Source organism: Mobula birostris, chromosome 16, assembly GCF_030028105.1.
Source record: "Mobula birostris isolate sMobBir1 chromosome 16, sMobBir1.hap1, whole genome shotgun sequence".
Classification (NCBI taxonomy): domain Eukaryota; kingdom Metazoa; phylum Chordata; class Chondrichthyes; order Myliobatiformes; family Myliobatidae; genus Mobula; species Mobula birostris.
In genome coordinates, this window is record NC_092385.1 from 43,943,751 (window position 1) to 43,955,914 (window position 12,164).

Here is a 12,164-nt window from a genome sequence, read left to right on the forward strand (position 1 = left end):
CCTTGAATTACACATTCATTCAATTAAAATTCAGATCAGATTGGCCATATAGAAAATTGACAAGGCTGACCACCTGAAAATGCTTTAAACAAGTGAAGAATCACAATGTTAAAAATAGTAGTTCCAATAGTAAATAAAGCCACCCCAAACACCATCGCTCTGTTTATTTCCAAAGCAAGCGTGCAAAGAAAAATAATTTGAGCATAAATATAATACAAGTAATTCAGCAAAAAAATGTGTATACAATTTTAAGTCCTCATTGAGCAAAGGGGACACGTTGATAACAATCAATAAACTATGCTTATCATGCATTTTTGAAAATAATGGTGTTATTCTTGCAGCATTAATATAAAAAGGTTGAAATACAATGTGGGTTGAAAATAAACTTAAGTTCCAAATACTTTATATTTGCTTTACCTATACCAGTGTTTCATTTCCAACCGAAATGAACACTTGTCAGTATAGCACACTATCTGTAGCAGACCTGAAGTGAAATCTGGACAGCTGATCCTTTATCTGACTGAATGGATTCACCTTAACAATAATTTCTCTTTATTGCCCATTGTCAGAAATCCTGCCAACTTGGGACATTTGTTCTTGTTCAACAGTTAAAAAGTAATGTGAATACAGTTAGTTCTCTGAGTTATCTGAACATAAGTGAGCTTGAGCACTTACTCAGCTGCAGTTTTCTTGGAGGATTCAGGTACATTGAGAGTTATGTGCATTCAGACTCCATTCAAGCTACCCCACACATACTCCAGGACAATCATACAAGTTATTAGTAAAATATTTGAATTCTGAAAGTCGGTGATCATTTGCACTGTTGTCAAATGCAGGTGTGCCAGAACCTAGGTTTTAACTATTTCACAATGCATTCCATTCGAATCCGAATGCTGTGGAAAACCAATGCAATTCTTCTGGACTTAAGGAAATAATGCATTGATGGTGATATGTGATCGTAAATCAGAAGCAACACAAACTCTTCTATTGATTATTCAAATAAAATCCTTATAATATTATAACACTTTTTCTGATAATGTTTTATGTCTTTTTGTTGAATATTCGCATTTACTAAACTCAATGCATTTGTTTTTTGAAACAACAACTCCCTATCCAGGACTAAGCAGTTGCAAAGCCCTTCACAGCTACATTCTGTTATTCCAATTGGCCACACTTGGTTAGTGCCAAGTTTATGTTCTGAAATGGGCAAATTACACCATCACTAAATTTCAATGCAAATTTTCATCACTGCAGGGACTGGCAAAGACTTATGCATAGTTTCTGTGTGATCATGATGCCGGAAACAAAGCCTAAAGTTAGCTACATTACTGAGGAAAATTAGATTCCTTGGAGACGTGAATTGAGTGGATGCCAGCACTTTACATGGTCCTGCTTCACAGAGATGAGCAACAATCTGTCTTTCATCTGTAATGTTGATCATTCTTTCCAAATCTCCAATTACTTTTGGAGCTATCCACAACCTACTATGCAGCTTTAGTTATTTTATAACCATTCTTCTTCTTGCTAGTACAGACATTTATACTTGACTTTGGAACATCTCTCAGTTTTCCCCATTTCTTTTTTTCTGAATTTTGTCCAGTTTCTCATTCTGCCTTTCTTCTGTGAATTCAGATTTTTAGGTACATAAAATTTGACTATCTATCTCTTATCATTCTTATGTAACATACCTTCAAGGTCAAGAGAAGGGGTTCATCTTCATGGCACTTTCATCTGTTCTCCCCTACAATAAGTAAATGTCTGACATGACCATGATCTCAGCTGCATTCGCCTGCCCATTTTCCATAACTCTTTACTACACTATAAACCAAAACTTTAGCCTAGAAATGAGTATATTTAGTAATTCATCTTCTGCAATTCTTTCACATAAAGATTCATGAGCTTCTCAAAGTCCAGCCCTATGTTTCCATCATGAGAGATGGAAATGGGTAAGGCCAGCCAACAGGGCTCTGGCAAAGCTGTATAGGCCAATCTCCTGTACACTGGATTACAGAAATATTGATGAACTTTAACCATACCATTGGCTTTGTGAGAAGAGGTTCATCATTGACTGAGCACATAATGCAGCACAGGGAAAGTCAGCAGGATCCTGCACTGCCGACAGCCCTTTTGTCTTCAAAGACCTTAGGTACCTGAAATGTGAGAACCATGTACCAGACAAGAAAATCTACCATTATAGCAAATTAGATGAAAAGGTACAAAATGTCAATTCTTGGACCGAATGAGACAAGATGGTGGTCATCTGGAGAGACTCGACTGACAGCTGAGGTAAGTATCATCTACTCAGACCATCAGAGCAATGATGCACCACATACAGAGGGTGTATCCTTTGTGATGATAACAGAAGCACGTAGAGCCATGATTGCATTGGAGGTCATCAGTTTCAGAACTATCATTGCTAACTTTAAAACCAAGCACAACAAGATAAAAGCTCCAGTTATCCAATGTCATGCACCAAGAAACTACACAAATGAAGACGACAAAAACCAGTTCTACAACACACTCGGTGGAGTCATCATCAGAGGGGAGAAAAAAGACCCGACTATCGTCATGGGTGATCTTAATGCCAAAAACAGCAGGGATAATGCAGGATATGAACAGATGAAGGGGAAACGGTCTCGGATAAGTGAATGAAAATGGGGGATGATTTGCTGAAACTTGTGCTAACTTCAAACTAGTTATCAGAGGAAGCTTATTTCCACACACGTGTACACAAAGGAAACATGAATGTCACCAAACAAGGTAACAGAGAACCAATCGACCATGTAAGCATCTCAAAGTAGTTTCGAAGATCACTTCATGAGAAAAAAGTGAAACATGGTGCAGATGCAGTATTAGACCACCATCTTCTGACCAGCAAGGTACAGATGAAGCTAAAAAGAAGCTACGCACCACCCAATTGGTGACTGACATACAATGTGAGCTACCTGCAAGACAAAGAAACAGATCAGAGATCTGCCCTCAGCAGGAGCTGGGCTCTTAAAAACCTTGGTATCAAAGACAAATGGATTGTTGTCAAAGAGGCAATAAATGAAATGTGATGAAGTGCTGGGAAAAAGAATATTTGAGCAGAAGGAGTGGATTAAATCAGGAGTGATGGAAACAATCATCAGGAGAACACTCAAAGAAAAATGCATTAGAAGCAGAACTAGGAACAAGAAAGTGGAGGAACAGAGGGCACAAGGAAGTAAGGGAAATATTAAGAAGGACACGAAAGAGTACATCAACAACATTGCGTCACAAACAGAAGTCGTCTCAGGAAATGGGAATATGAAAGAACAAAACAATACTACCAAGAAACTAGCTGGTAAATTCAACCAGACCAGCACCCAAATAAAGGATAAAGATGAAAATGTCCTAACTAAAGAAGACAAACAGCTCCAACATTGGGCATGATACCTCGATGAACTTCTGAACATACCACTTCCTCCAGAATCTCCCTTTATTCCCGAAACACCAACAGACTTGAATGTCAACTAATCAATTTACTTAATCAAGTGTTACGTACCCCGTAACTGGGTTGCCAAACCAGCAGAAATGGACCACTTAGTTGGAGTCTGGATTACTGGAACTAAGAAAGTTTTATTAAAGAAATAAGCAACACAGTACTCTAATAGTAAGGATATAAATGCAACAGGTTAGCAATGAATAAACACACATGTACACAGAACTAGGATAATAGGATCAATTAAACTCTATCGCAGTCTAGGGGTAAAATGATCAATCACAAGTGACAGAGTTCAGTTTAGTTCAGTTCGCAGTAATCGCCATCGTGCCATTGGAGAGGAGAGAGAGAACAAATGAATATGCAAATCGGATTCCAAACAGACCTTCGATATTCCTCGCAGTTAGCTTTCGGGCGAGCCCTTTGTAATGTCTTCTGAGGTCACCGACTGTGACCCCTCCGTTCCAGATACAATCGTTCTTCTGCGGTGAACCCAGCACCCAGGCAAGGGCAGACACACACACCAGGTTCCCGCCGACCGTATCTTTCCACCCTGTGCGTCTATGGCTGGTCCCGCGATTAGACCTCCAAAACTCCCACCGACTTGTGGGGGCACACTGCTTCCAGGGTCTCGTTTCCTCGTGGTGTTGTGTGTGGTGTCTCCTGCCTTAGTGAACCTGTCCCTTTTTATCCCCCTGCTGGGGTATCGCCTGTCCATCAGACTTCAAACAGTTCAGGGTTCAAAGCAGCCGGTCTTGACAATACTCAGACCGGTGTCTCCTTCCGTTAATCTCTCTCGTCTCTTCATTAACATTTCCAAATGCTGCTCCATTGTCTTACTTATCTCTCTCCTGAAGACAGGTGGCAGATCAACTGATGATCCCACTGGTGCTAGCACAGGACAGTTAACATCTTAGTCTATGTGTACTTTTGTCACACAAGCTTCCAAAGAAGGGTGACCTACAAGACTGTAAAAACTTCAGAGATATATCCTTAATGTTTGCAGTGGGAAAGATGCTAAGCAGAATAATTTTGGAATGCTTTCAACAAGCCATTGACACAACACTAAAGAACCAGCAAGTAGGCTTTAGGAAAGATCGCTCCTCAATAGACCAGATAGCTACCTTAAGAATAATCACAGAGCAATCAATTGCAAGGAATATTTCAACTTCATCGATTGTGAGAAAGCCTTCAATAGCTTAGATGAAATACCCTATGGAAAATTATGAACCATTATGAAATACCACAGGAATTTATCAATATCATCAGGACCTCCTACAACAACGTCATGCGAAGTCATACATGCAGGAAAACTGTCAAAAAGCTTCAATACCAACAATGGAGTGAAGCAGGGATTTTTTGGCTGACTCCTTCCCTATTCTTGTTGGCAATAGACTGGTTTATGAAGCAGACAACTAGTGAAAGACGAAGTGAAATCTAGTGGACTATGTGGTGGCAACTTGACGATCTAGAGTTTGCAGATGACATCGCTCAATTGTCTAGCTCTAACCAATCGATGCAAGAGAAATCAACACCCTTGACTGCTAACTCCACCATGCTGGGTCTAAGACCAAATGTAGATAAAATGAAAGTGATGAAGATAAACTGCACTAGCAATAGACCAATAGTGATGAAAGATACAACCCTGGAAGAAGTGACTTTCTTTATCTGTCTTTGAAGCATTTTGAATATATATTGTGGAACGGATGAAAATGTCAAAGTCAAGATCCACAAGGCCAGAGTAGTTTTCAATATCTTGAAGAAAATATGGATATCCAGGGTCTTAGCAAGGAAAATCAAAATCAGAATTTTCAATTCACAAGTTAAAACAATGCTCCAAATGGCTCTGAAACTTGAAGAACAACAAAGAAGATATGACAAAAACTGCAGGTTTTCACCAACCAGTGCCTGAGAAGAATCCTAAAAATCAGACGGACTGACAAAGTAACCAATCAGTCACCGTGGAAAAACACCAACAAGGAATCCAAAATGACAAAAAGATGCAAATAGGAATGAAGGTGGATTGACCACACCTTGAGGAAGCCTACCAACATCATCAGACAGGCATTAAAATGGAATCCTCAAGGAAAGAGGGAAAAGCAATGTCCAAAGAACACATGAAGGAGAAACGTCAAGGCCGAAATTAGACAATGGGGACACTCCTCGCCAATGTTCCCTCTAATCTGTAAAGAACAGTGTGTGCAAAAACCTTGTGCTGAGCTATTTTTTTGCTCAGTGACAACATGCGTGCACTGAATTTTATATATAGAGGTATTCATTTTAATAGTTAGCAAAACAGAGTCAATAAGAACTTCGATCTCCTCGGCTTTGATCGTTTTCACTCTTCTGCACTCCTACAAAACGTATGTAGCAGGCCTATAGCGGGCAATGAAGGATTTTCTATCCGTAACTTTTGCACACCGTGCATATGTGATTTGTTTGCTTAATGATGCTTTAAAAAGTCAAATTTCCAAATATCACTCCACTTTTTCCTATCTGCAAATTCTCCCAGCAACTTTTGCATCGCAACAATACACGCAGATAACACCAGTTTCTCTATTGTGCATAAATATTACTCGTAGCTGCACATTCCTGACTTCATGAGCGTTCAGTGTAGCAGTTTCCACTGTTTCATTAAGCCATTCCACTTTAAATGAACTAGCAGTTCTTTTGCGCTTCATTCCCTTTGCTTCTTTAAAATTCAACATATTGAATCAATAATTTCTTCAATAAAAAGAGTATAAATGAGCCAGTTCTAAAATCTGCAAATCATCGCAAACTCCATGTGGTCAACAATGCCCACATCAGAAACAGGAAAAGGAACTGTGATTGTGTACCATCATGAAATATATTTAACATGCCAACGAGGTAGAGTGACAAACTTTTGTGTGCAGTTTAAATTCCTTTGTGCGTGAGTAGCAAAAGATATGTGTGTGTGCAGATGTGCACACCTTAGAGTGAGTATTACTCCTTGTTTACCCTCAAGAAACTGGCACAGAACCGAGGGCGATGGAGATGGGAGGTCATCGATGGCCCATGCTCCAATGAGTGCTAAGGGCCCAAGAAGAAGAAAGATTCATGGCTGTGTGCAAGAAGAAATCTTCCCCATTTCTATTATAAAAGGATTTTCTCTTATTGTGAAACCATATCCATAGCTCTGGATTTTCCTATGGGAGGGAATATCTTCTCAGCATTCAGCCTTACCTGACCACTCAGAAACTAAAAGGTTTCAGTAAATTCTCCTGACTTTCATTATTAAAGGTCTAATCTGCCCAACCTTTCCTATTTTGGCCATTATTCATCTTAGGGGTCAGCCTGGTGAAATTTTGTTGAAACATTTGTGACATCTTCTGCAGGTTGTCTATCTCTTGCCATGTTAATATATTTCAAAACACAGTAAGCTCTTACCATATGTTTTTGGTCCAAATGTCTTCTGGAAACCTAAATATACTGTCTTTATGACTCTCCTTTGTCCACTCTATTTACTGCATTCTCAACGACCACAAATAAAATCAATTAAACAATACTTCACTATCATAATATTTATCCAAAGCTGTTTGGTTCTCTTTCTTTATAAAAGTTCTGCTATAGTTATTGAAATAATATTAGAAATAACAATTTTTCCAGGACTTCCTTAATGATCTTGTCTAGACAATTGGCCTATAGATCCCTGCTTCTGTCTCTCTCCTTTCTTGCATGGATCAGTTGCTTTTGTGATTTTCAAATCTATTGTGATCTTTAAAGAATGTGCAGGATTTTGGAAGATCACAAGGATCAGTCACTTTTAATCAACAATTTAGTAAGCCATCACCAGATCCAAGGGACATTCAGACTTGAGTCCCATAACTTTACATGCTATCTTTTCTCCAGTAAGTATTTAAAGATCTTTTCATCATTTTTATCCCCAGGTTTTCCACTCTCGTTGCAATGTTTTAGGAGCTTCTACAATTAAGTCAGAAACAAAGTCTTTGCTGTTTTGTTAGCTGTAAACTTATCCTCTGAAGGGTTCCTTTTTTTTAATATATTTGTAGAATTGGCTGCTTGTTTACTTTTTACTGGCTAGTTTATTATTAATCTGTTTTCACTTTTTATGTCATGCTTTACTGGTTCTAAACTTTTTGAATACTCCACCGATTTTCACAATATTGTATGCCAATGGTCCCCAGCCTCCGGGCCGCGGACCGATACATTGCCGCGAAGAATGCAGCCGTGCACCGGTGGCCAGGACGCACCCAGCACATCTTTAAGAAAAAAGCCAAAATAAACAAGCTAATTAATTAGGTGCCGCCCAGGCTGACATTTACGTGTCATTTATATTACGTTAAATTGGTATTTAACAGCCTTGGTCTCAATATTGGCAGCACATGTAAAATGCTGGAGGAACACAGCAGGCCAGGCAGCATCTATGGAAAAGAGTAAACAGTCAATGTTTCAGGCCAAGACCCCTCATCAGGGTCCTGATGTTTGTCAATACTGGCAGTGCTGGCTATGGACACTGGCAATTTCACAATGGTCTTCCATTGATTGTGAAGACTTGCCAGAGGAGGTGCTGAATGGATCAGCTCCAAGATCTTTTCTTAATCTATCTTTTTTTTAATTTTAGACAATTTTAGCTTCAAAAATTTTTAATGGAAATTATTAAAATTTAAGGCCTAAGTTTCTTATTCTCCAATTGAATATGATGTCTATAGCAGACATCCCACCCTGCAAAAATTCATTTCAGGGAGGTAGCACCATCAATTTGTGGGAGACTTTCGGGAGAAGTGGGATGTCTGCAATAGAGTAGCTCCTTAGCAGCTGGCCAGCTAGTTTAAATAACGTTAGATATGCTAATGAATGAATGACACCTGTTAAACTCATCTCAACATGTTTTTTACGGTCTTAACCCACCATGGGCAGTAGAAAAGTATTGGTGCAAACAGTGCAGCGAGCAACACTGTCATTATTTTGACCCTTATTAGGCAGGGGTACACTTTAGTGTAGTCTGGGGTGATGTACGTTTTATATATTTTTTGGAACACTCTACCATGGCGTGCCCTCGCTCATGCTCTCTCTCTCTCTCGTGGGCGCTCGCACGCTCTCAAGCGCTCTCGCTTGCTTTCTCTCTCACTCGTTCTCTCTCCCTCTCTCGCTTGCTTTCTCGCTCGCTCGCTCTCTCTCGTGGTCGCTCTCGCGCTCTCTCGCTTTTCTCTCGCTTGCTCTCAAAAAAATTGATTTCCGTGAAATTGTATATAATTTGCGGGCATCAGGGAGCCACTATTAATATGCGAGAGACTCCCGGAAGTTCCGGGAGAGGTGGGATGTCTGCTATAGTGTTACCACCACTCTTCCCCAGAGGACACATTACACTGTTTACGTCTGTTTCTGATCAGAAAACAAAGTTATTGACTTGTATAAATACTGAACATAGTGGAATTATGCTTTTCTTTAGCCAGTAATGAAAGGAAGAGAGAACTTTCAACATTGAAAGGGTTGGCAGCAGAGAGGTCACATTGCAAATAGAGAATTATCAATAGAGCACAAGCTTACGGTTAATTGGAATAAATGATATTAATTTTAATTAATGGGCATGGAATTTTAACTCATTATGAAATCATATCTTTAAATTCTTATGCTTCAGAAGTGTTTGACAGGAATATTTCAATTTCAATATTTCAATTACTAAATCTTTGAATCAATAAATACTCTAATCTTGGCAAAACTTGAGAATAGTGCCTTTGCTTTCCTTGCAATCCCTTTCAAGAATTAGGACTATTTGCGGTTCAAATACTGGAACATTTGTCACGCATGTTGTCCAAAGCTTGGCTTGTTTGTTGATTTTCTATTTTTCTTCATTTTCTGTTTTTGAATAAGCAGTATCTAAGAGAGGCAAATGTCTTTGAAATGGGAGAATTCTTTATACAAAACTTACTTGAAAACTTCCCAGCTATCGGTATCAATACTAAATTTCTTCAGACAGGAAAGTTTTCAGGTGATCCTCCTGACACTTCTTTTGACCTCCATAAATGGTTTGGCCTCAAATGTACTGGGCGTGGGAATGGTGAACATTCATCTATTATGCACACAACATGAATGACCTCATGCAACTGTTTTTTAACAACTCTGCTTTCTATACCTGGGATGCTGACTGTGGAAAGAACACCAGCATTTGTGCAGTGCTCTTCCCATTTGATTCTAAGGATTAACTGGAGTTTGTGCTGATGGTACTGAACGAAGTATGCCTTGTGGTTTTACAATGATAAGGATTGGCATGACTATGGTATTGTATGCAGAGGGGTGGGGTTGATGGAGTTTGGTTTGGGATCCAAAGATGATCACCTATGTCATTATTTGCTTCCTTGGTAAGTAAAGTGTTCCATTTTATCTAGAACTCCTAATTCAACCTTGATATACGTAGGTGTCCAGGGACTGGCAGTGGTAACGCCTTTCCTTTCTCAGCATTAGTGGCAAGTTCCAGGTATTTGCACAGAACTTCGAAGATGTTTAGAATGATCTGGACATCTTCTTCAGGGTGCAGGATTGCCAGTGTACATCTGTCTAATGATTCATAGCTCCCAGGTTTTGGACTTGGAATTCAGATAGGTAGAACTGAAAAGTTTTCCATTTATTTGTTCCTGGTGGAGTTTTAGAAGCAGAATAGCTGCAAGTAAAATGGAGAGAAGGATTTGTCTGTAATATACAGCTGTGCTCAACTCTGGCACTAATGACAAAAGGATCTATTTCGCAATCACTACATAGGACAATGGTGTTCATATGATTATAAACAAGAGACTTGTGATATTAATGGACTTCCAAGATAAGTCAAAATTAAGAATTGTGCAGGGTTTCATAGTCAATAGTGTCAAAGACCTAAAAGAATGAAAGTCATTCCTTAACATCGTCTTAGATTTGCCTGGCCAATATGTTTTCTTTTGCTGATGTAAATTCACACTGAATCCAGCAGGACTTGTTTAGACAGAGGAAAGAATCAATCCATGGTAATTTAAACATAAACTCCATGTTGAAAAGGAAAAAAGGTGCCACTTTCCCTTGTTCAACCTCTCCTCCTTCTCAAAAAAATGCTGATTCAATCATATCCACATATCAGCAGAAATTTCTTCCAGATCTTAATGTGAGATAGCTGGTCAAGGCTTGTACTACAGTATTGAAGGTCTCTGCTGGAATGCCATCTGGACCAGGGGCATTGAATTTTCTCATCACCTGATGACAGTGCAGGTTGCAAAGCTGATCTCTTCAAACTATTTGGGAATGATCCTGCCGGAAGTTGTTTATGTCTGTGAGATCAATTGTTATAGCACCTTTGCCACATAGGGTGATTACAGGGAATCCTGAGGATATATCAGTCACTGTTCCTCTGCCTCATACTTTCATGCATGGTGTTTATCAGGAGAACTACTGGTATGGATTTAACCTGGGTGTCAGGAAATGTAGAAGAGGGTTGACCCAAATGCAGGGCAGTCAAGATGATTTAGCAGTGAGTGACCACATTAATAAACTGCAAAATAACAAGTCATAAGGGGCCACAAAACAAAAGAGAAAATGGATACTTAACGACAAGGTAACAAGGGGACTGAAGGCTAGGAGCAACTGATTGAGGATGGCTGGTTCAATCGATGAACGAGGACTGTGGGTGAGAGCTGGGTTTAAATAGGTTGTACGTGATGAGTTGCAAACGAGCAGCTGGTGACTCCTGTTAGCTGAATCGAGACTGGGAGGCGCATGCCTGTACAGGGCTGAGCCCTGAGACTCCCGGTGATAGCCTCACCTGTTCCAATCACCCCTTGTCTATTGCTACATGGAAGGGTTTGGCACATGGTTTATTTTAGCATATACCAATCCTTGATCCTTTGTAGAAAATTAATACGAGTCCAATGGCAATGGTATACCACAACAATAAAATATGAATCCTCCAGCACTACCTTCATTCATCAATGAGGTTCTTCAACCATCTGCATTCCTGTTCAGAGAGTAGAGTCAGATCATCTTTTGTCTTGTACCTTTTGACCTGATCTCCTTGGTCAAGCAGAAATGTCAGACTGAAGACTACATTACACTCAAGCTTCATTGGTAAAACACATCTCTATTCAAAACTACACAGCCTAGGTATTGCCATGGATTTGTGTGGTAGGGAAGCTTGCATTATTCGATTAAACATAAGTGTAATGCAGTCTACAGTACAGGATGCTAGGCTGGGTCATCCATTACAGTGAGGACAAATACAAGTTACCAGGTAACAAGATGCTTTACAGATATTATTAAGCACAATTTTGTTCAGTAGATAATCAATGCTTCTTATAGCATCTGTGTTATATGGTACAAATGTAAATACTTACAATGGTGCTGGGTTTCCTCTGGCTTCACACTTGATAACAAAATCATCGGTTGGATATACAACATGCTTCTTGGGGGAATGCTGTGTTATAGTTGGAGGCTGCTGAACTGGAAAAAATATTTTCAAGTAAAACATTAATTAAATTGCAATAATGAAATGGAAGAGTGAAATATAATTCCAAATCAATTAATCACTCACTCTCACAGTTAACTAATTCTGCTGTTAAAGGCTTATGAGAGCTAAATTCAAATACCATATGAAATACTGAAGCATTGGAGGTCAAGTTGTTGAAGCAGTTCTCAGAACTGAACACAGTAATGAAGTCTTAATGAATATTTTTAATAATCCATTTCCCAGAGTTATCACTTC

At 39.3% G+C, this 12,164-nt stretch overlaps 1 protein-coding gene across 7 annotated transcripts in view; it reads right to left on the bottom strand.

The window, feature by feature from the left end:
- The window catches only part of chl1b (cell adhesion molecule L1-like b), a 986,835-nt gene that overhangs the window by 563,047 nt on the left and 411,624 nt on the right, over positions 1 to 12,164 (bottom strand). For all 7 annotated transcript variants that reach the window (XM_072280601.1, XM_072280605.1, XM_072280603.1 and 4 more), the window contains one exon: positions 11,797 to 11,902. In XM_072280601.1, the coding sequence (XP_072136702.1) occupies positions 11,797 to 11,902 (106 nt within the window). The remainder of the gene's footprint in view (positions 1 to 11,796; positions 11,903 to 12,164) is intronic.